Source organism: Globicephala melas, chromosome 9 (genome assembly GCF_963455315.2).
Source record: "Globicephala melas chromosome 9, mGloMel1.2, whole genome shotgun sequence".
NCBI classification, from domain to species: domain Eukaryota; kingdom Metazoa; phylum Chordata; class Mammalia; order Artiodactyla; family Delphinidae; genus Globicephala; species Globicephala melas.
The window spans coordinates 6,126,853-6,150,084 of NC_083322.1; the positions used below are offsets into that span (position 1 = coordinate 6,126,853).

The window sequence follows — 23,232 nt, forward strand, 5'->3', positions numbered from 1 at the left end:
AGGGCTTGAACCCGTGTCCCCTGCATTGGCAGGCGGATTCTTAACCACTGTGCCACCAGGGAAGTCCCTGTGACTGCACTTATAGTTTGCAAGCTGGGACGCATGCTTTGTGGCAGGTGGTCCTTAGATGGGGCCTCCTCGCCATCATTTTACAGGTGCCGAACTCACTTAGAAAGGCTCAGGGGTCTTAGCCAGCTGGCAGGTACCTGAGTGGGAACTCCAGTCCAGTTTTCCTCTTTCCACTCGAGTCCTGCCCAACACGGAACACCACTGCACAGGCTGTCTTGCCCCAGAGGGCCCTTTGGGGTCATGATGGGCTCAGAGCCCCAGGAAATTTGGCTTTTAGCTTGGGTTCCCAGAGCTGCAGTTCCTCATTTGCTAAGTGGGATCAAAACACCTGTCCTCCCACGTACTGCTGGGAGAGGTTCGGCAGATAAGAGGGTGGGTGCAAAGCAGTGTCGGGTGCCGAGGCTCTTGGCATTCTACTCGCCATCAGGCAGGGCGTCACCCATGTGGCCGCAGGTTCTAGTCAACCAAGGAAGTGAGCTGACCAAGGGTCTCAGCATCCCTGTTCCCTACGGCCACCACCCTGTGCCCTGCTCCGCCCCGGCCTGCCTCTCTGCCTCTCTCCACGGGCTTCTGCTGGGCCAGCTCCCGCTTCTTCCACAAATCTTAGAAACCAGGGGTGTTTGTGTTACGGGTTTCTTCTTTCTCTCTCATTGGTTTTTCTCCTTTTCCTTTTTTCTCACTCCCCAGTCCCGTTACCCTCCCCTTAGGCAGCCATTCAAATGTACTTCCTGTGAATGTGTTGCTTGCATATGTTCTTGCAAAACGTGTGTTTTGTCTGACTGCATATGGGTTTAATTTATGTAAATGATATGTGCTATATATTGTATTCTGGTGTTCACTTTTGTTGCACAGGAGTCCGCCTTTAAGTCCAGCCAGCTTGTTCCTTGATCTTGAGCCTATAGCTCCGTGTTCTCTGGTGTGCTCCCCCGTCGTTTTACCTGTCCACTCTCCTGGGGAGGGCCCTCCAGGTTGTCTCTATAAATGATGCTGCGGTGAACGTCCTCATGCCTGGCCCCTTTTGGACTCATGTGAGGATGTCTTTGGGATTTCTCCCCAGGAGTGGAACTGCTGGATCACAGGGTATGTGGACACTTAATTCAACCAAGTACTGTCCGGCTGTGCCTGAGCAGGGCTGCATCTGTTGCCACCCTCCTGAGCAGAGCACGGGATTCCCCTGCAATCCGGCCACACGTGGCGTTATCCACCTTTCTCATTTTTGCAAGTTTAATAGGTGGAAGTGATATCTTTCTGCTTTAATCTGCATTTCTTTGATTTCACGCGAGTCCGAACATCGTGTAGGCAGCCGTTCACGTTTCTTTCCCGTGAATTCCGTGCTCATATCCTTTGCTCACTTTTCCATGAAGCTGCTGTCTTTCGTTCTTGTTGATCTGCAAGAGTGGCTTATTGATTCTAGAAACACAAACGCATACAGTTAAATATCCACTGTGTATGCTGGATATTAATCCCCGTTGAATCAAGAGCTCGTAAATATCTGCTCCCCTTCAGTCGTCTGTCAAATTTATCCAACAAAAATTCTTAACTTTGATACAAACAAATACATGGATTTTTAGCTTTCTTCATGCTTTTGAAGTTTTGTTTAAGAAATCCTTCACTGTCCTGAGGTTGCAGAGGTCTACATTTTCTTCTGTTACCTTAATTGTTTTACCTTTCTCAGTTGGGTCTTTAATCCATCCTGACCCTACCTTTGTCTGTGGTGTCAAACAGGGATCAAGGTGTGTTTTTTTCTGTGTACTGAGCCGATTTTCCCAACACATCTAGTAAACAGCCTGTTCTTCTCCGTTGACTTGTGGGGCTACCTTTATCCCTGGTTAATTTGCCGTATATCCACGCGTCTGTCTTGGAGCTCTCCGTTCTGTTCCAACTATTTGTCTGTTCCTGCATCAAAACCATATTAAAAATATACGGCAGTTAGTATGTCTTAGTATCTGGAAAGGCAAATCTTCCCTCTCTGCTCTTCTTTTGAAAGGTTGACATACATATTTGTGGACCTCTCTTCTCCTTTGCAAACTCTAGAGAAGGTTTATCAAGTTCCTGGGAAGAAAAACCCCACCAGAATCTTGACTGGAACTAGATTGGTTTTATGGGTTAATTTGGGGAGAATTGACATCTTTCTAATATTTGTCCCATCTGAGAGTCTGTAGCGTCTCTCCATTTATCAGATGGTTTCTGCATCCTTTATTAGTTTAAGGTTTTCTTTTTTCTCCCCCATAGAGACCTTGTGCATTCTTGGTCACTTCCTAGTTTTTTTTTTTTTTTTTTTTTTGGCCATGCCATGCGGCATGTGGGATCTTAGTTTCCCGACCAGGGACTGAACCTGTGCCCCCTGCATTGGGAGTATGGAGTCTTAACCACTGGACCACCAGGGAAGTCCCCACTTCATAGTGTTTGTTGCTATTATGAAAGAGATCTTATTTATTTATTTTATTTATTTTTTTTTTTGCGGTACGCGGGCCTTTGTTGTGGCCTCTCCCGTTGCGGAGCACAGGCTCCGGACGCGCAGGCTCAGCGGCCATGGCTCACGGGCCCAGCCGCTCCGCGGCATGTGGGATCTTCCCGGACCGGGGCACGAACCCGCGTCCCCTGCATCGGCAGGCGGACTCTCAACCACTGCGCCACCAGGGAAGCCCGAAAGAGATCTTATTTCTGACTACCTACTCTAATAGCCTTCTGCTGGTGGAGAGGGGGCTGATCTTGTATCTGGCAGCCTCACTGGATGAAGTCTCTCATGAGCTAGTTCTAATTGTTTATCTGTTGATTTTATTGGTTCTCTAGGGAGATGATCCTATCATCTGCGAATAACGCTGGTTTTCTCTGTGTATGTTTGGGTCATTGCCATATGCGTTGACGTTGGAACGTTCCATCTGCCTTTTCAGCAGGCTTTCACATGCACTTGTATTTATTTGCTGGAGTCCTGTGAGGTGGGTGAGTCAGGGAGGGATTGCAAGTTTCGGATTAATGATTGAGAAGCTGCGGCTGACTGGGTGACCGATGGGACAGGCCCTCTGGGGTATGCCGGGAGCCAAGGTGGGAGTGGCACTCTAGAAGCTTGCGGGGCCCTGGAGGAGGGCAGGGACCCCCACTGTCCCCTAGCGGACCTCGGCCCTTTGTGCCCTTGCTGCCCGTGGCCGGCTGTGTGAGGGTCACAGAGAAGAGGGCTGGTAGGGATCTGAGGCTCAGAGATACCCCAGCCCCCTTGCCCGGATTCCTGGGCCGTCAGCCTCCGTGTTCCGTGCTGTTGACTAGATTGAATAGTGCTTCAGCAGAAGACGCCACCTCATTCCTCTGAGGGTTCTGACTGCTGTCCAGACTCAGGGTGGATTTGAAATGGGCCAATCCTGTCCTGAAAGGGTAGTCAGTCAGTGCCCCTGGATCTGAAAGGGAGCTTAAAGCCTGGGGAGATGGCCCTGTCCCCATCTGCCATCCGGGCAGGTCCCTGCCCCAGTCCATGATCGACTGGACACCTGTTCACCCAGTTTGTCCCGTGAAGCCAGCGCAACGCTGGCCTCAGGCCTCCGGCTCTGGGCAGAGGGAGGAAGCTCCCCCGAAAGCCAGTGTACAGTTAGCTCTCTCATTAGGAGCCAGTGTTAGAGGAGTTTTCAGCGAGAGACGTCCCTGTGGCCAGAAAATCTTTGTAGAGCGGGTCCTTCGGGGGCCTAGAGGGACGGGAGGAGTTGGAAGGAAGTGGGGTGGTGCCGTGGGGAGTGGGAGGGCCTGTGAAGCTGGGGTGCACTGGAGGGGGCACTGGGGCCAGCCTGCGTGTCCGGGGATGGGAGGCTAAGTGTGGAGGCCTCAGGGAAGTGGGGAGTGCGACGGTGCCGTAAGGGAAGCTTTCCCCGAATAAACATGGCCTCGTTTCACCTTCCCGGGGCTGTGACTCCCAGTGTACGGACTGTGAGGCTGCAGCCCCGAAGGAGGTCGAGTAGGGCTGAGCCCCAGAGCTTTTCTAGAAAGAGCTCTTCTCCCGAGGCCATCACAGTGGCCCCTGGGAAAGGTAGCACAGACAGGCCACATGCAGTGGGTTTGGGCGGGCACCTGGATGGCCCACAGAGGCCCTGAGGCCCTCCGTATGGCCCTATACATCTCTGGGAAGGTGTTAGGCTGGAGGGGCTCGTGGAGGGTCTGTCTGGAGACGCTCCTTCTGTGTGAGTTGGGGTCTGGATCGGGGTTCCCCAGCCCCAGCCCTGAAGTGAGTATTCCTGGGGAAGTCTGTCCCACTCAGCTCCTGGAGCCATGGGGATAGGATTGGCCTCTCTTTCTCTCTCACACACGGACACACACACGAACATACACGTGCACACTCATTCACTGGCTGGCCTCTCAGGCTCCCCCGCTCTGTCCCCTGGGCCTGTAGTGTCCCTGGCCTTCCTTAGGTCCCCACTGCCCGAGAGAGCGACGTTAGCGACACGGTGGCCCCTGGCCAGGAGCAGCTCCTGCTGCATCTTCCTGTCGCCGCCACCAGGCTAAATATAACCTGACATTGCACAGCCCTGGGCCGCCGCCGTCGGAGACAGCCTCTGCCTGGGGGCGGACAGGCCGACTGGAGCCCCAGCCTCCTGCCCCAGCAGGGCAGGACAGCGACCGGGGCGAGGATGGCTGCTTCCCCGAGGTCACCTTCCCTGCAAGAACCCGGCACCCCGCCTCGTTACAGCTCTGAATGCTTTCACAAGGCCATCTGTCATCTCATCTGGTACCCAGAGTACAAGTCACTTGTCCCTGCAGCACCCACAGGGAGTCTGAAGCTGAGAGGTGGCTGACCTGCCCACAGTCACACAGCGATCGCCCAGGTCTCCTGAGGGTCGGGGCAGATCAGCTCGGCTCAGCTCCCCAGGACCCCGCTCTCTGCCAACTCATCCCGGACTCCAAACTGGGGGTCCTGTTGACTCCCCGGCTCCGTGAGGGTGGGTGCCACGCCTGTCTTGTTCATGAGGCCCTGAACGCTTCATGTGCGTGTGCTCGGTGAATACTCCAGGGGGATGAAGAGCCCCCTGCAAAGGAACTCGATGACACCTAGTGTGCAGACGAGCCACTAGAGATTCTGACCTGGGGAGCTTGTCCAAGGACACTCAGGTCACCCGCAGGCCTCCCTTTCCCCACCTGCCCGGTGCTGCCCCAAGAGATAAGGCCTGCCCCCGCGAAAGCCCACGGCGGCTCCTGCCTGGAGACCAGCCAGGGGTTCCCAGAGGTGGGCAGCTGGGTTTGGGCCCCTGGATGAATTGGGGTGCAGGGCAGGGACGGTGCCCCAAGTGCACTGTCGGGTGTGGGTTGGCACCAGGTGAAAGCAAGCCAGCGTTGCGTTCTGATGAAGATGCTCCCTTCCCCGGGGTCAGGAGGAACTGGACCTGCTGCACCTGGAAGGTAGCCAGACCTGGTCCCCTGGGGCCCTCCCACTGCCCCCCTGCCCCTTCCTCAGTGGCCTGTGGTGAGCTGCATGACCTCTGCGGCCCTTAGGATCCGAGGCGCAGAGGAGCCTGTCCTTGTGTGGGGCTGTCAATCCATGACCACCTCTCCTCTCCCGGTCTTCATTCTCACAGGGCCCAGGGTGCCCCAAGCCCAGGAGGCAGGCCGAGGCTGGGTGCCCGGATGTCTTCAGCTGGGGCTGGGGTCGGGGGGGTGGGGGGTGTGTGAGCCGGGTGTTCTTCAGCAGCAGCCACGTGAGCCAGGCTGCCCCAAGGGCCCTCTCCCTCTCCTCCTTCTCCAGTTACCAAGATGTCCCTTGGGGGACTTCCCTGGCGGTCCAGTGGTTAAGACTCCGCGCTTCCATTGCAGGGAGCGAAGGCTCAGTCCCTGGTCGGGGAAACTAAGATCCCGAAAGCTGCGCAGCGTGGCAAAAAAAAAAACCCGCAAATAAACAGAAGCAAAAACAAACAAAAAAACCTCCCTTGGGCCCTCCGGCTTCACAGTGTTCTGTCATTCATCCCTCCAGCCCAGTGGGGCATGGTCATCGTCTTGTATTACAGATGAGCTCCCTGGGGCCGGAAGGGGGCAGGTGACTCGCCCAAAGTCATTCTGATGCAATGAGCAAAGGCCACTTAACTCCATAGCCTGTGCCCCGCCCTTTCGCGCCCGGGAGCCCCACAGCCGTTCTGCGGCCCGGGCAGGAGCCCTCCGCTCCCCGTTCCCTCCTTCCCCGGGCGCTCCAGACTCCGGCTGTCTCGGGAGCGCGGGCCGCTCCTGCCACAGAGCGGCTCTCGGCGGAACTGCAGCCTCCGCCAGCTCTGGGCTCAAGTCAGCCTCTGCTCCGCGGAGCTGCTCTGCGGGGTTGGGGCGGGGCGGAGGCAGGAGAGGAACAGAGTCATGGATGAGCGGGGTCTGGGGTACGTAGGAGCAGGGCTCATGGGGGGCGAGGCACTGGTCCCGGCGTGCGGTGCCAGCCCAGGGCTCCGGGGAGGCGGCCCAGACACTGACTCTGAACATTTCTTCTCTGCTGAGAAGTTGTGTGAAGGTCACAGCCCCGCTGCCTGCAGGCCGCGATGTGCCGCTGCTCAGTTCTGGCTGTCCCTGTGCCCCACCCCTGGCCTGCTGACCTCCAGCTGCCCTCAGGGACCCCCCCCCCGCCAGAATTCCAGCCAGTGATGGGATGGGGTCCCCTGGCAGGTCTGGCTGAAGAGCTAGGGGTGGGTGATACGGCAGCTCAGGGAAGACCCAGCCAGCCAGGCAGGATGGGCGGGAGGCAGAGCCTCTCGGAGCCCTGGCTGACCTGGGGCTACCCGCTTTCCTTCCTTTCGTGGCCACTCGAAAATAGTAGCTGGAGCCTAACACCCCGCCTCCCCCCAGCCATCAGGCAGGGCTCCAGTTCACATTTTCGGTATAACAAGGGCTTTTACAGGGTTATTTGAAAGGGAAAATTCCTTGAATGTCCACCAAGGGAGAGGACCAAGGGGGCTCCGTGTGTGAGTGTGTGTCTGTGTCCAAGGGCCGGGAGTGGGCCTGTGCTGTAAGGGGGCTTATATCTGGAGTTTCTGCGGCCTGGCGTGAAGGGGGGCACAATGGGATGTCAGGGTCCTGGGCTGTCCAGGCTGCAGAATGCAGTTCTGGCCTCTCTTGCTGAGAAGCTGGAACTGAAGTGGGCCCGGGGTGTTGAGGCCTCCAGTTCAGAATGCTGAGGCCGTGCCCTGGGGGCAGGATCCCCAGGCCATCCTGCAGGGTTGGGCTCATCAGGGTTCCAGACTCTGGACTTATGTGAGACGAGTTTCCCAGCGAGGAACCAAGACCAGGGGCCTGGATCGCTGGGCTCCCAGGGGGTGGGTGTTGGGGGGGGGGTCTCCAGGGCTACGGTTTCCTGGTCTCTGGCCTCTCCTTAGTCCCTATGAGGGCCGGTCCCTGTTCAGGCTGCTGCCGGCCATCACCATATTAGGGCATAAACTCTAGGCGGGCTGTCTAGGTGCCAGACGGTCTCCAGCTGGGCCCGGCCTCCTGCAGCTCCCAACACCACGGCAGTGTTTCAGCCGGGCCATGTCAGAGGCTGGAGGTCAGGGGACAGGAGCAGCTACTGGAAAGAGACCCTGAAAGAGCCTCCCAGCTCAGGTCCCGTGGGCCAAGCCATGAGGGCCTGGGACGCGGTGAGTGGAAGGGCGTTGGGGTAGGGCAGAGAATTCTTGGCCAGCCCCTGCCCTGGCCCAGCTCCCCTCATCCCAGTGCCATCCTGTTTCCGTTGGTTTCGGAGGATCTCCTTCCACCAGATTAATCCCACAGCAGTTAGAATTGCTCCCCTGCCGCTCCCTCTCGGCCCTGTCCCTATAGCAATCGCCCCGGAGCCCGGCCAGCATCTCCTAGGAATCAGGCCCTTTAAGCCTGGCCTTCTCAGGTCTGTGGAGGACCTGCGGCTGCACTTCCCAGGGCTGGCCCACAGGGCTCATTGGCCGTCGGCCCCTCCAGCTGGTTGGCCTTGACTCAGTTCACCCCAGCCATGTCCTCTCCACCAGCCCTGATCCTTGACTCCTCCCCCGCCGTTAGCCCCACCCCATCACCAACACCACTGGCCAGCGCCTGCTCCCTGGTGCGTTGTTCTGGGTGCTAGGCCCTTCAGAGGGGACACAGACGCTGGTGAGTTAGGACCCGGCAGTGCAGAGAAGACAGATGAGCACCAGGAAAGAAGTCTCTGCCCTGGGAAGAGAAGATGAGGAACATGCTTGGTCCCCATCAGGTCCATGGAGGAACAGAATGTTAATGCGCCTTCTTGTTGCATCAAGGAGGGCTTCCTGGAGGCGGGGGTTCTGAGCTGGGCCTTAGGCAGAGCCTGAGAGCACACCAGGGTCTCTTTCAGAAATCAGCAGAGAGGAGGGTGTGGGGGCCGTGCACTGCTCAAAGGCAGAGGCGGAACAGGTACATTGGCCTGGTGAACTGACAGCAGCTAGAATAGGGGGCCTGGTGGCCAGAGAGAGACATTGGGAGGGGAAAAAAAAATCAAGAACAGAGAAAAAGACGAGAGACAGATGAAAGATCTAGAAGCAGCGCCTCTCAACTCTGGTGAAGGATCAGTTTTGTTTCTAACGTGTCACAGACCAATACTTGTGTGAAATACAAAAATCACATGCTTGGGTTTTGTGGCAATGCCCAATTGCTGTAAAGGTTTTGAAGCTCTTGCTCTCAAGTTCTGAACTTATCTTCTTGTGGATGACACAACAGTTGGGTACGAACGAAGAGGAGCAAAGACAGACAGAGAGACAGAGGGTGATGGCTAACCTGTCTCTAGTGTTCGGCGCACACCAGGCACTGCCCTAGGTAGCTGGCACGTGTTGACTTATTTAATCTTTACAACTCATGAGGAACGAATTATCATCGTTCCCATTTTATAGATGAGGAAAATGAGGCACAGGGAGGTTAAAAACGTAAGAAAAATGCATCAATGACAAGGCAGCAGAGCTGGGATCTGAACCCTGAGATCCTGGGCTTAAAGTCTGTGGGCTTAACCTCCAGGCTGCACTGCCTTGCATGAGGAAAAGCAAAGATAGAGCGCGAGAGGATAGGGAAAAAGGTGAGGCAACCCAGGAAGAAAGGAGCAGAAGGCAGTGTGAGGAGAATGCACATCGGGAGAGAGGGCTGGAGAACCAAGACAAGCAGAGGGAAAGGGAGAGCTTTGAAAGCGGAAAGCTGGAGCGGCCGGATTAGGGAAGCAGCTCTGGCCGGCAGGTGGCAGGAGGAGGGGGTGGGGCAGGAGGCAATGGTGAGAAGGGGCAGGACTGTGTGTGGGAGCCGTGGGGGAGGCAGAAGTGGACAGGCCCCTTCAGGTTTCGGGGGCCCATTCCGCCTGGTCGCACAGTGGCCGTGTCTCCGCTTCGCAGGGAGCTGCTTCCTGTGCCTGGTGGATGTGGTACCCGTGAAGAACGAAGATGGGGCTGTCATCATGTTCATCCTTAACTTTGAGGTGGTGATGGAGAAGGACATGGTGGGGCCCCCAGACCGTGACACCAATCACCGTGCCCCGCCCACCAGCTGGCTGGCCCCCGGTAAGTGCAGCTGTGCTCTTGGGCTGGTGCAGGAATACACGGTTTCCCTTCCCTGGGGCCGTGAGGCTGCCCGAGGGCAACGCTCTGTAGGAAGGGGTGCGGAGGGGATCCCTTCAGGGGTGGGGGAGGGAACATGGGGGACACGGCCGGTCCCCTCCAGCTCAGCATGGACAGGTGCGGTGGAGTGACTGAGCCCAGATTCACAGGTCCCTGGGGCAGGAGCATGGCTGGTTTCATAGCCTTACCCGCTTGGGGTCCCACCACAGCATCCCCTGGGAGTGACCCTCTCTCCAGCCCCAGGGATGGGGGATTCACCCTTCCCAGATGGCCCTGGCCACTTCGGGGCAGCCCCCTCTGCTCGTGAGAAGGCCCCGTCTCTCATGGACTCAACTCTGTGAAGTTTCTCTCTCTGGTCCTTGTTCCCGGATGGGTCAGCTCCCTGCCGTGGCCTCGGCTACTTGAGAAGAGGATGTGAGGGGACTCCTCCCTGTGGCTGGAGGCGTGGAGGCCTCACCTCATCCCCCCATGACTCAAAGGCTCAGACACCTCCTCCTCCCCCTGCGTGGCCTTTTTGGGTTTAATTTTTTTCTTCTTTTTTGCCGTACGCGGGCCTCTCACTGCTGTGGCCTCTCCCGTTGCGGAGCACAGGCTCCGGATGCGCAGGCTCAGCGGCCATGGCTCACGGGCCCAGCCGCTCCGCGGCACGTGGGATCTTCCCGGACCGGGGCACGAACCCGTGTCCCCTGCGTCGGCAGGCGGACTCTCAACCACTGCGCCACCAGGGAAGCCCCACTTGGGTTTAATTTTAAATGTTCCCTTAGAGTCATGGCGAAAGAAACCACCTCTTGGTTTCTCAAGCTCTAAAGTGGCAGCATTAGTAACACTGGCCCCACCTGTTCCATGGGTACCACCTCCAAGGTGGCAGGGTACGGCGGGAACCCGTGGCATCACTCCTCCATGTGGATGCAGGCCCTGCTATTTACTGTGTGACCTCCAGCAAATCACATAACTCACTGACGCCTAAATTTCCTCAAGTCTAAATGGAGGTAATGATACCCGATGGGTGCAGTGGTGAGAGCCACAGGTGGTTTATGTAGAGACTGCCGGTGATGTGAGGCTCAAGAAATGGTGGTTTATTATTGGCGGAGTCTTAGATACGACTGCACTCTAGACTTTTTCTGGAGACTTGAGTTCTGTGCAGTAGGAGTGGGGGTGGAGGGGTGCCGGCGGCTCTCGGGGCTCCCACTTTCCCTCCTCCCTCCCCTTGGTGACTGGGCTGCAGCTGCTAGGCCTGGCCCTCTCCCGGGCTGCTGACGCCACGCACCTCCCCTCTCCCCGCAGGCCGCGCCAAGACCTTCCGCTTGAAGCTGCCCGCGCTGCTGGCCTTGACCGCCCGGGATTCGTCGGTGCGGCCGGGTAGCGCAGGCGGCGCCGGTGCCCCGGGGGCCGTGGTGGTGGACATGGACCTGACGCCCGCGGCGCCCAGCAGCGAGTCGCTGGCCCTGGACGAGGTGACGGCCATGGACAACCACGTGGTGGGGCTCGGGCCGGTGGAGGAGCGGCGCGCTCTGGTGGGCCCGGGCTCGCCGCCCGCCTGCGCGCCCAGCCCGCACCCGTCGCCCCGGGCGCACAGCCTCAACCCTGACGCCTCGGGCTCCAGCTGCAGCCTGGCCCGGACGCGCTCCCGAGAGAGCTGCGCCAGCGTGCGCCGCGCCTCCTCGGCCGACGACATCGAGGCCATGCGCGCTGGGGCGCTGCCCCCGCCGCCGCGCCACGCCAGCACCGGTGAGGGTCGGCCCCACCCCTGCAGCAACTGCCCGGCTGCGTCCTCAGCCGCGGGCCTGTCCATTCCAGGCCCTCAGCTTCCTCCCTCTCCGCCCTGTCCTGTGTGCCTGGGAGATGGAAATCCTATTAAGCGCTTACTTAATCCCATTAAGTAGCCTTTTATTCCATTAAACGTGCATTCATCCCGTTGCATTCTTCCACTCTCAGAGCAGGTGCTGGCCCCGAGAAGCTGGCTCTCCCAGGCTGGCCTGGAGCGGGGATGCCCACGGGAGTCGGGAAGGCGGGAGAGGCATCTGGGTCCCTGCCACCACCTGGGCCTCTGGCAGGCTCCCAGTGCCTGCTGAACAGACCCGTATAGAGGCTCTTTCCCCTTCGTCATCTCATAGCTGCGTCAGGCGCGCTTCCTTACGGTGGGGAGGGGCCTGCCCTCACTTGTTTCTCAGGGACTCCACTCCTGTTTCCTGAGCTGGCCTCAGTGAACCCCGCGGCCTGGCTCCTGCAGGGCCCGTCTCCATCTCAGCTCTGTGTCGTCGACCTGACGGCCTTTGCCCCTGCCTGCCTGCCACCCTGACCCCCTTTCCCCTCCACCCCAGGGGCCATGCACCCCCTGCGCAGCGGCCTGCTTAACTCCACATCAGATTCGGACCTCGTGCGCTACCGCACCATTAGCAAGATTCCCCAAATCACCCTCAACTTCGTGGACCTCAAGGGCGACCCCTTCCTGGCTTCGCCCACCAGCGACCGAGAGATCATAGCCCCCAAGATAAAGGAGCGGACCCATAATGTCACTGAGAAGGTCACCCAGGTAGGTGTCCAGCTCGCTGGCTCTCCGCTCACGTGGGAGGAGCTTGGAGGGAGTGGAGTGGGAGTGGACTGTGGTCAGAAGGGGGGGTGGAGGGGTGCAGTCAGTGAGGGCCTCCTGAAGGTGGCGGACGTGCCGGCTGGGGGTGAGGGTGGCGTTTCAGAGCTGGGACGAGAGAGATCCTGGAGCAAGGGAGACTGGAGGGGGTGCCCACGGGAGGAGCAGATACAGAGGACAGGTGGATGGGGCTCAGGGAAGACAGGGCAGTTGAGGCCGGGCACCTGGCAGGGTGAGGGTGGGTGGGAGAAGGTGGCCACGGGGCACAACAGAGTCCTGGGGGCAAACCAACGGGAGGTTTCCCGTTAAAAGGGGCCACAGAGGTCAAGGTTGGGGGTCCTGATTCTTCTAGGCCAATGTGATGAGCCAGGCAGAGGGTGGGAACCCGGTGCTAGGGCCAGGCTGGCCTAGAGGTGCCCACCCCTGTCCCCAGACCATGGGAGAGGAGAGTTTTCCTTCCCAAGTCGGGAGGGGAGGGTATGGAGTTGGGCGCACAGATACAAGAGGGGTCAAGTCCCCGAATTCCAGACCAGAGAAGATTGCCAGCCCTGGGGGGGGGCACTGCCCAACACTGCCCAGTGGCAGGGCCAGCCTGGTCTCCTGCCCCCTCTTGGCAGCAAGCCAGCCCCACTGCCCAGTCCATCCCAGCTCCTTCCCGTCCTGGCCTGGGGGTGGGGCGGGGGAAGGTCAGGACTGAGAAGCCGGGGACGGAGGGGGCTCCCGGGCCACACCTGGCTCGCCTCAGTCCCACCGCCCCCTCCAGCTCCTTTGGGCTCCCTGAGCCGCCCGAGTGAGGGAGCTGTCCGCGCGCTGCCGTGGGCCTCCTCAGCCCTCCTCCTGGCCCCGCTCCGCTGCCGCCTTGGCTCTCTGGGTCCCTGCCAGGTCTCTGGCCCCTTGGCCTTGACTCCAGAACGTTCCCCCCGACCCTAGGCCCCATATCTGGCTGCCTCGGCCTCACCCCCTCCCACCTCTGCCTCTCTCGTCCTCACCTGGAGCCCTGCCGGCTGCCCTGCCCCTGTGCCCACAGCGTGTGCTGTCGTGTTGTGGTCTGTGCGCGCCAGCGTGAGCCTGTGCTCCTGGCTCTTTGGTGGCCGGCCGGTCGCTCCATCTCTGGGTGTCTGTCTGACTCTGGCTGGCTGGGCACTGGACCGGAGGGGCGGGGGTGTCGGGGAGACCATTAATCTGCGGTGACAGGCCGGGCTGCCGGGGGGAGGGGGAGGGGTACGGGCCGCGGGAGTGGCTGCAGCGGGAGCCCGGAGCAGCGGGCCGCGGGGGAGGGGGCCTCTGGCCGGCGGGCGGGGCACGGGAGCCCGGTGCCGGCGGGGCGGGGGTGGGGACCTGGGAGGAGGAGGGGCCGGCTGGAGGAGCCGAGGTTCCTACCGCGGTGCCCTGCCGCTGCTGGGCTGGCAGCGGGCAGAGCGCAGCACCCTGGCAGCGCGGCCGGCACCAGGGGGCCATGGGCGGCCTGAGCCAGGCGGGCTGCTGTCCGCGCTCACTGCCAGGGTGACCCCAGCCCCGAGGCCCAGCCCCAGTGACCCTGGCTTCGTGCCAGAGGCTGCCCTGGGAGCCAGGCCGCCAGCGGCTGGGGCGCAGCCTGGGCCGAGGCTGCTGTTGAGGTGCAGGTGAGGCGCTGGCTGGGCCCTTGGGCCCCGGGCAGGCAAGCTGGGGGGAGCCAAGTCCTCCATGGCGGCCCCAGCGGGGAAGGCGAGCAGGACAGGGGCTCTGCAGCCCAGGGCCCAGAAAGGCCGGGTGAGGCGGGCCGTGCGCATCTCCAGCCTGGTGGCCCAGGAGGTAGGTGACCGCCCCAGCCCCTCCCCTCCCTCCGGGGCGGGGGCACCGAGTTGGATGCGGCCCAGAGGGCTCTGGCTCCCGGCCGGGAGAGGGCTTCTGAGATGCAGGATGGTTTGGGAGCCCTGGGATCTGTGGCCCCGCTCGTCCCACTCCTGGCTCCGGCTTGCTCGCTCTGCTCCAGACCCGCTGGGCCTAGGTGAACAGTGTTTTTCTTGCCAGTGCTTCCCTTCTCCTTGGGCTTCCGTGGCCCAGCCTTCTAGCTCGAAACGCACAAGGAGGAGAGGGGAGAACAGGAGCGAAGTGGGTGCGCGGAGGGGATGGCGGGGAGACGGGGGAGGAGAGGATGGCTTCCACCCCCACCCCACCTCCCCCAGCCAGCGGGCAGCAGCTGGGCCTGGCACAGAGGCGCAGGGGCTCCACCCCTCCAGCGCTCTGTGTGTCGTGAGCGGACCCTGCGGCGGGCGAGGGAGGCGTGGGCTGCTTCGGGGGTCTAGGTTGGGGGGCTAGACCCGAGGAGGCTGGGGTCAGAGGCCACTGGTTGTGTGGTGAGGGCAGGCTGAGCCGGGCACCGGGTCCACCTCTTCTGGGGCAGCCTGAGGTGCTGGTGGCTACGCTGTGGTCCCCCAGGCTGCCGACTCTATGGGCACCTCCTGGGAGCCACGTCTCCAGCCCCTGGGGGGCTTCTGGCAGAGAGCCAGAAGCCAGCTCAGGGAGGATGGCCCGGGGAGTTGGAAGCGGCTCACGGGTGGGTCTGAGAATCCCACCCCTGTCGCCACCACCAGCACCTAAACTCTCTGCCGTGGCTCCTGTGACCCTCCCAGCTGGGGGACAGGTGTGGGAGGGGATTCTTCGCAGCCACAGGTGAGGCCCGGGGTTTGGCTTAAATGAGCTTCAGTATTCTGTGTGACAACAGGTTATGTAACAGGGGAGGTTATATACCGGCAAGGCCGTGTGGCGAGCCGGTGGTTGCAGAGCTGAGCAGCCCGGCCGGCCCCCACAGGAGGAGGGCTGCGGGGCCGGGCCTCGTGCCCTGGCCTTGCCCCCGGCATGTGTGCTTGTGTCCTGGGCGGTGCTGGTCCTGCTGTGGGCGGACTCACGTAGGGGGCAGGATCCCATTTGTCAGGTGTGGTTCAGCACCGCCTCCGGGGGCCTGGCCTCTCAGGTGTGGTGAGGAGCCCCATCCGGGAACCTTCTCCTGCCTCCTTGTGTCTGAGGGCCCTTTGCAGTCCCCACTTGACCCCTGAAAGTTCACCGCCCATGTTTTCTGCCTTAAGGAGCAAGGGGCTCGGGCTGAAGGCAGGGCAGAAGCGGGGGCCTAGAAGCCACGTGCCCCTTCTCCTGCCCTAGGCCCCAGCTGCCCACCCCACCCATCCTGTGCCTCTGGAGCCCCTGTGGCCAAACCCCTAACTATGGTCCATCTTAACTTCCGGTTACTTCCACTAATGAGGGTCTCCACACAGTCCATCTGGTGAGGGTGGTTCCAGGGGGTCCCCAGCTTGAATATGAATGGGAGTCTGCGGCTCCACCCACCACGGCCCTTCCCAGCACAGAGGCCTGAGGATGCGGGGCCCTGGCGCTGCTCCCGCGGGGCCGGCAAACTTGGCTCTCAAGGGGGCGGGTGAGGCCTTGGGTTTGGCTGCCCAGGGATGGCAGGGCCAGGCTGGGAGAGTTTGGGGATTCTGAGGGGCAGAAGGAGGCCGCAGGGGGACAGACAGAGGCTCCTGGGACAGCGCGAGAAAGCTGGTCTCGGCTCCTCTAGTTTGGCTTGGGGGGAAAGAGGGGTGTGACTTGCTGCCAGCTGGTCCGGATGGCGAGCCTGCCTCTGCCTGGGTGATGAAGGGGCAGGACAGGAGGTGAGCCGGTGCGGGGCTGGGTGGTCACTTCTGAATGGCTGCCCTGGGCCAGGGTGAGGAGGGAGGGGGAGTGAGTGTCATGGTCTCTCTTTCCGGGATGCCAAAGGGCCTGAGGCTGGGTGGCTGGTATCCTTGGGCCAGAGGCATGAGGGGACATTTAGGCCCTCAGTCCCTGGGCCACCAGCAATGGGACTTGTAAGGAGCTGCAGTGACCACCACCATTTACATAGCCCAGGCCGGAAGCTGTAGTCCTTAGAGCATTATCTGGACAGAGACTGTAGTTATGTGGGACGTGTGTGTGTGTGTGTGTGTGTGTGTGTGTGGTGTTTGGGGGGGTGGGTAAGATCTCACGGTGGGAGTTACATCCATAGCTATCGGTCTGTACTGCTGGTGGGGAGCAGTACTGTGGGTGTTACTGCTCGGTGCCCTGGACTCAGCCAGCCAGGAGGTCCCGTGCCACGTGGGGAAGGAGCTCTGGTGAGTGGCCGTGTCCGCTTGTCTGAGGTGGGCTTCCCCGCCTACTCTGCGTGGCCTCTGCTCTGGAGGGCCCCGCAGAGATGCTAGCTGCTCCTGCCCTGGAGGGCCCCACGGTCCGTCCTCCCTGCCCAGACCCTGGCTGGACATCATGCCCTCACCTGCACCTTCCCTGCCGGCTCAGGTCCTGTCGCTGGGGGCCGACGTGCTGCCGGAGTACAAGCTGCAGGCACCACGCATTCACCGCTGGACCATCCTGCACTACAGCCCCTTCAAGGCCGTGTGGGACTGGCTCATCCTGCTGCTGGTCATCTACACGGCGGTCTTCACGCCCTACTCGGCCGCCTTCCTGCTGAAGGAGACGGAAGAGGGTCCCCCGGCCCCCGACTGCGGCTATGCCTGCCAGCCGCTGGCTGTGGTGGACCTCATCGTGGACATCATGTTCATCGTGGACATCCTCATCAACTTCCGCACCACCTACGTCAACGCCAACGAGGAGGTGGTCAGCCACCCCGGCCGCATCGCCGTGCACTACTTCAAGGGCTGGTTCCTCATCGACATGGTGGCCGCCATCCCCTTTGACTTGCTTATCTTCGGCTCTGGCTCTGAAGAGGTGGGTTGGCAAGGAGGCAGGGGCAAGGGGAGGGCAGCGGGGGGTGGGGTGAAGGGGTGGGTGGGGACAGAGGGAGGGTGGCAGACGCATGGCAGAGCCCCAGCTAACCCGCACCTGCTCCCCTTTCCATGTGAGCCACTCCCCAGCTGGAGCGGTCCAGAGGGCTCACCTTTTCCTAATGTGTCTGTGTCCAAAGTGGCCACACGGAAGTGCCCTGGAAGCTAGTGGGAGCTCTGGCCGGGCACCTGAGGGGGGGTGCACCTTTCCGAGCCCCACTTTCCTCATTCTGGCCCTGGGAACCGTGAGCCCTTTGTCACAGAGCTGGCACGAAGGTGAATGGGCTCCGTGCTGCGCCCAGTGAGTGGGAGGCGCTTTTATTTTGAGGAGGTCCCGGGGAGAGCTCCTCGGGGATCTCGCCTCCGATGTCCCGCGAGAACTGCAGCGCCCCCGCTCCTCGTTTGCCCCCCTCCCCCACTGAATATCCGCCGACCCCCATAGCTGATCGGGCTGCTGAAGACGGCACGGCTGCTGCGGCTGGTGCGCGTGGCACGGAAGCTGGACCGCTACTCCGAGTACGGGGCGGCCGTGCTTTTCCTGCTCATGTGCACCTTTGCGCTCATCGCGCACTGGCTGGCCTGCATCTGGTACGCCATCGGCAACATGGAGCAGCCGCACATGGACTCCCGCATCGGCTGGCTCCACAACCTGGGCGATCAGATCGGCAAGCCCTACAACAGCAGCGGCCTGGGCGGGCCCTCGATCAAGGACAAGTACGTCACCGCCCTCTACTTCACCTTCAGCAGCCTCACCAGCGTGGGCTTCGGCAACGTCTCGCCCAACACCAACTCGGAGAAGATCTTCTCCATCTGTGTCATGCTCATTGGCTGTGAGTGCACCCCTGGGGCGGGCGCGGGGGCCAGCCAGGGGCCCGGGGTCTGGGAAGGGCCCGAGACAGAGGAGAGGGTGGGTGTTAGAGGAGCCAGAGGGGGGCCCTGGGCCTTAGAGACCCCAGGGGCCTCCACATGGCATGTCTGGGGCTGGGACACCAGGGCAGAGGCGCAGGGCAGAGCCGAGGGGTGTGTGTGCCTGGGCTTTTGTGTTTGTGCATCTCGCGTGTGTGCTTACAATGAGACGTGACTGCATGTGCTGCTGACCCGGTACAGGGGTGGGCGGGGCCCCTCAGACGCTGACGGCCCCACTCACCCCGCCCCCAGCCCTCATGTACGCCAGCATCTTCGGCAACGTGTCGGCCATCATCCAGCGGCTGTACTCGGGCACTGCCCGCTACCACACGCAGATGCTCCGGGTGCGTGAGTTCATCCGCTTCCACCAGATCCCCAACCCGCTGCGCCAGCGCCTCGAGGAGTATTTCCAGCACGCCTGGTCCTACACCAATGGCATCGACATGAATGCGGTGAGGCCGCTGGGCTTGGCCTCTGGTTGATGGTGGGCTGGAGGGAGCCGCGTGATGGTAGGGACTCCTCCTGATGTAGCGGGCACGTCTCAGACCGCCAGAGTCACCCTCCCCCGTGGTTCAGGTGGTCCCAGTTAGCGCCAGGCGGGACCCTGAGAGGAACGTTACCCTCCTTTTGCCCATGGAGCTCGTTTACTGGGTGAGCGGTCGCTTTGGGGCAGGTGCTAGACCAGGCTGTGGGTGATCGTGTTTAATCCTTACGACAGCCCCAGGCAGGAGCTGGTCTCCGAGCCTCACGCGTTAGAACGTGGAGGTTAGAGCAGTGAGGCGTCGTCCCCAAGGGTGCACGGCTGGAAGGGGTGGAGCTGGAGTGGGCACCCAGGTCCTTCTCCTGATACCGGACGCCCTGGTGCTCCCCGCTGGATCTCCGGGTGGGGGTGGGAGTGGGGTCCCGGGAGAGGGCATGCTGAGCTGCCCCCTGCCTGCAGGTGCTGAAGGGCTTCCCCGAGTGCCTACAGGCCGACATCTGCCTGCACCTGAATCGCTCGCTGCTGCAGCACTGCAAGCCCTTCCGAGGGGCCACCAAGGGCTGCCTGCGGGCCCTGGCCATGAAGTTCAAGACGACGCACGCGCCGCCAGGGGACACGCTGGTGCACGCCGGGGACCTGCTCACCGCCCTCTACTTCATCTCCCGGGGCTCCATCGAGATCCTGCGGGGCGACATTGTCGTGGCCATCCTGGGTACGGCAGGGACCGAGGCCTGGAGGGGTCCCACCCAGCCCGTTAAGGACACAGCCCTAGGGGCTGTGGCCCCGGGACTACCCACAGGGACCTTGGGCTCCTTTAACTCACTCAAGCTCAGGCCTTCCAAGGGGTCGGTGGAAAGGACTCTGGGGGTTTCCAGATTCTGCTTCCCTGCAGGGTCTCCTCACGGGCAGTGACACTCTTGTTCCTTAAAACAGGACCACATCCAGATGCTCCAGGGTAGACAGTGAAGGGAGGTTGTACAGCCTCAGGCAGTACAACCAAGCCTTCGCCTCCAAAGCAAAGGGAGTCCTGCCGCTCTTCCCCTCACGCTCCTTCTCTGCCCTACCTGTGCACGTGGGCAGGTATACCTGGGCACTGGGACTCCCTGCCCTCTGCCTGTCCTTCCTTTGGCCCTGGACACCTCAGGGCAGATGTGCCAACGGGGGGGGGGTCTTTATAGATTTTTTATTTCTCGGTTCGGCATAAATACGTGCTTATGCCACAAACACCCCCAAACACAACTGAAACCAAAGTTTTGCTAAACAACGGTCGCCTTAACTACATCCTGGTGTTTCCTGTTCTATGCTGTGCTAAGCTGTGCTATCCTGTTTTCTTTCAGTAAACAGAATGCTGGTCTTGATTCACTACTGTGTTTGATCTGTAGTTTGAAGAACATTGTTTATGGGGGTGCAGTGTTTGGCCAGGAGGGTGTTTGGGACGCGGGCTTTGGGGGGTACCAGAGGAGTTAGAACCCAAGGAGGAAGCCAGGGCCACGGGCAGCTGCTGGCTGGCCCGCACGCCCTGCCTTTGCGAGCTGGGGGAGGATGGGCTGGTTGATGCTTCCCTGGCCCTGGGGGCTGGGGCCTGGCAGTTGGTGACCAGACTGAGGGGAGGCGCCCGGCCAGGGTGAGAATGCCTGGAAGTCAGGTGCCCGCTGCCTCTGCTGCCGCCCCAGGGGCTGAGCCCCCCTCTCGGTGGCCTCCAGGGAAGAATGACATCTTCGGAGAGCCTCTGAACCTGTATGCGCGCCCTGGGAAGTCCAACGGGGACGTGCGGGCCCTCACCTACTGTGACCTGCACAAGATCCACCGGGATGACCTGCTGGAGGTGCTGGACATGTACCCCGAGTTCTCCGACCACTTCTGGTCCAGCCTGGAGATCACCTTCAACCTGCGGGATGTGAGTGGGCCGCGCTGCATGCTGGGTGGCTGCCCCTTCGCCGTGTGACCTTCTCTCTGGGCTTGTTTCCCTGTCTGTCGAATGGTATCTGGGTCAGACCAGGTTGTGAACGTCCCAGCCTCAGCCCCGGTCCCGGGGCAGAGCTCACACCCCCAACCCCACCTTCTCTGTTCGGCAGGGGGTCTGGCCGGGACCGGGCAGGCTGGGTGGGCGCGGAAGGGCCCTGACACCGTTCTTGGTTCCAGACCAACATGATCCCCGGCTCTCCCGGCAGCGCGGAGCTGGAGGGCGGCTTCCACCGGCAACGCAAACGCAAGCTGTCCTTCCGCAGGCGCACTGACAGGGGTGAGGCGGGGGGAGGGGAGGGGGCGGGGTCCAGGTGAGCCGGGAGGCGGGTGGGGGCGGGGTCTAGAGGAGGCGGGGCTGAGGGCGGAGCGCGGGGTCCGGCGGGTCTGCTCCCCCCAGGCTACACAGACCTTCCGGTCCTACCTTCAGTGTCCCGCCCCCCACCCCATCACCCCATCCTTTCAGGCCCACTGGAAATGTCGCCTCCTCCAGGAAGCCCTCTTCCACCCTCCAAGGCAGGGCCGTGCCTAAGTTTCTTTGGTCCTCACAGGGCTGGTGTCCTGGTGGGCACTGCTTTGAACTGATGAGGGGAGGAAAGACAGGACAAAGGAGGGCAAGGAGGCCAGCACGGGGGCTGAGCGCCCGGGGTCCCAGAGAGCCCCTCCCAGCAGTGCCACTGCCCGTGCTTGGGCAGCCAGTGGTCACAGACGACCTGGTCCCGCCCTCGAGTTCTCAGTCCTCTTGAAAGTGGGGGAAAGAGAGCAGAAGAAACAACTGGGGACAAACCAGGGCGTCCAGCCATAGTCGTCTCCCAGACCTGCTCCAGTCCCCTCCCCTCTCCTCCCCTCCCCTCCCCTCCCTTCTGTGCCTCCTGACTGCTCTGAGGCCCCTTCTCTGTTTCCCACAGACCCGGAACAGCCAGGGGAGGTGTCGGCCTTGGGGCCGAGCCGGGCGGGGGAAGGGCTGAGTGGCCGGGGCCGGCAGGGGGGGCCGTGGGGGGAGAGCCTGTCCAGCGGCCCCTCCAGCCCTGAGAGCAGTGAGGATGAGGGCCCAGGCCGCAGCTCCAGCCCCCTCCGCCTGGTGCCCTTCTCCAGCCCCAGGCCCCCCGGAGAGCCGCCGGGTGGGGACCCCCTGACTGAGGATGGAGAGAAGAGCAGCGACACTTGTAACCCACTGTCAGGTAGGGGGAGGGCCCCCTGGGCAGGTGGGCGGGGCGTGGCCTCTGTCCCAGCCTCAACCCAGCTCTCTGGCTCCAGGCGCCTTCTCAGGAGTGTCCAACATCTTCAGCTTCTGGGGGGACAGCCGGGGCCACCAGTACCAGGAGCTGCCTCGCTGCCCCGCCCCCGCCCCCAGCCTCCTCAACATCCCTCTTTCCAGCCCTGGCCGCCGGCCCCGGGGCGATGTGCAGAGCAGGCTGGATGCCCTCCAGAGGCAGCTCAACAGGTGAGGGTGGTCCCTGGGATCAGCCTGGGCCCGGCTGTGTGTGTCCAGGGGCGCGGGCTAGTAGGGGTGGGGCATGGGCATACTGCAGTGTGGCCTGTGGGTTTCGGGCAGTGTTGTAGGGTGAAGTGGGTGTCTGCTCTGTCTAGGCCTGTCCACGTGTCCAGCAGCTTGACCCTCTCCTTGTGTTCAGAGCCGAGCCAGGGGCTGCCACACCTAGAATGAAGAGTGGACCTGGGGTTGACCAGTTGGCTGTCCAGAGGGTGGTCCTGAAGTTGCAGTCACTGGTGTCTCCACTTCCCTGAGACCCAGGGCGTCCTCCTCCTTCTCGCCCCAGGCTGGAGACCCGGCTGAGTGCAGACATGGCCACTGTCCTGCAGCTGCTGCAGAGGCAGGTGACGCTGGTCCCGCCTGCCTACAGTGCTGTGACCACCCCGGGGCCCGGCCCCACCTCCACCTCCCCTCTGCTGCCCGTCAGCCCCATCCCCACCCTCGCCCTGGACTCGCTTTCTCAGGTAAGTTCCAAGCACCCCAGCCCTGCCTCTTCTGCACCGATTCCACCCCAGACCGGCTTTGCTGCCCTTTCTGCTTGGCCTTGGGCCCCAGCCGCCTCCCACCCTGTTCCTGCCCTCATCCCAGGCTGTACTCCTGGAGGAGGGCTGCCCTAGGAGCTGCGAGCACAGAGCACAGCAGGAGAGCCCCCAACTAAGCCCCCAGACAGCTGGGCCAAGGAAGCCAGCAGGCCGAGTGGCATTCGCTCCCCTAGTGTCACCTGAATGGCCATATCTACTCAGGGTGCCTGTGTCATGGCTGTGGGTGGAGGGACTGTTGAGCCAGGGGCCTGGTGGTGGTGCTGGGTGCCAGCGTGCCCTTGGGATAGGGTCCCAAGCCCCTGCTGCGACTGATACCCGCTGGGTCAGGTTCTGCTGCCAACCGTTGACTCTCATGCTCAGCGCTTTGCGGGGTTGTCCTGAAGGCTCTGGCTAAGCCCCAGGGTAGCACTTCCGGCCCGCATCTCTCCCCTCCTGCCAGAGATGGGCCTCTGTTGCCCTTTGTCCTCTCCCAAGTGGACACGTGTGTTCCTGGCCTCCTGACGGGACAGCTGTGTCTGGGTCTCAAGAATGGGGCTCCTCTGGCGACAAGAGGTGGCCTGGGATCTGCTCCCCCCTCCCTCTGGCATCTGCTCTCCCCTCCCTCTGGCATCTGCTCCTGTTTGCAGACACCAGGGCCCACGTCAGCCAATGTGCCAGTCTCCCTTCACAGCCTCCTCCGCAGGGATCTCACAGCAGACTCGTCAGCACCCACAAAGCCCCCCCTGCCGGCCCTGGTACTCTGCCTGGCCTTCCGAGGCCTGGCCGCCCGCCTGCCTCTGTTTCTAGGTCCCTGAGTTCTAGATTGGAGGAAAGAACCCTGTCTCTCTCTCTGTACAGCTTCTGTGCCAGCTCAGGGCCCCTTATTCTGGATTGGGTTTGAAT

The 23,232-nt window shown here is 61.7% G+C and overlaps 1 protein-coding gene across 8 annotated transcripts in view; it reads left to right on the forward strand.

Moving 5' to 3' along the window:
* Positions 1 to 23,232, forward strand: part of KCNH2 (potassium voltage-gated channel subfamily H member 2) — a 33,148-nt gene that overhangs the window by 9,359 nt on the left and 557 nt on the right. For 4 of the 8 annotated variants that reach the window (XM_060305127.2, XM_060305128.2, XM_030853681.3 and 1 more), the window contains 12 exons: positions 9,372 to 9,536; positions 10,878 to 11,321; positions 11,915 to 12,126; positions 16,483 to 16,911; positions 17,410 to 17,797; positions 18,126 to 18,325; positions 18,814 to 19,066; positions 20,058 to 20,251; positions 20,497 to 20,596; positions 21,225 to 21,497; positions 21,574 to 21,760; positions 22,095 to 22,272. In XM_060305127.2, coding sequence (XP_060161110.1) covers positions 9,372 to 9,536; positions 10,878 to 11,321; positions 11,915 to 12,126; positions 16,483 to 16,911; positions 17,410 to 17,797; positions 18,126 to 18,325; positions 18,814 to 19,066; positions 20,058 to 20,251; positions 20,497 to 20,596; positions 21,225 to 21,497; positions 21,574 to 21,760; positions 22,095 to 22,272 — 3,023 coding nt within the window. Of the gene's footprint in view, positions 1 to 9,371; positions 9,537 to 10,877; positions 11,322 to 11,914; positions 12,127 to 13,516; positions 13,972 to 16,482; positions 16,912 to 17,409; positions 17,798 to 18,125; positions 18,326 to 18,813; positions 19,067 to 20,057; positions 20,252 to 20,496; positions 20,597 to 21,224; positions 21,498 to 21,573; positions 21,761 to 21,906; positions 22,273 to 23,232 lie in introns of those variants that run through there. The other 4 variants (XM_060305130.2, XM_060305131.2, XM_060305132.1 and 1 more) reach the window with 4 other exon arrangements.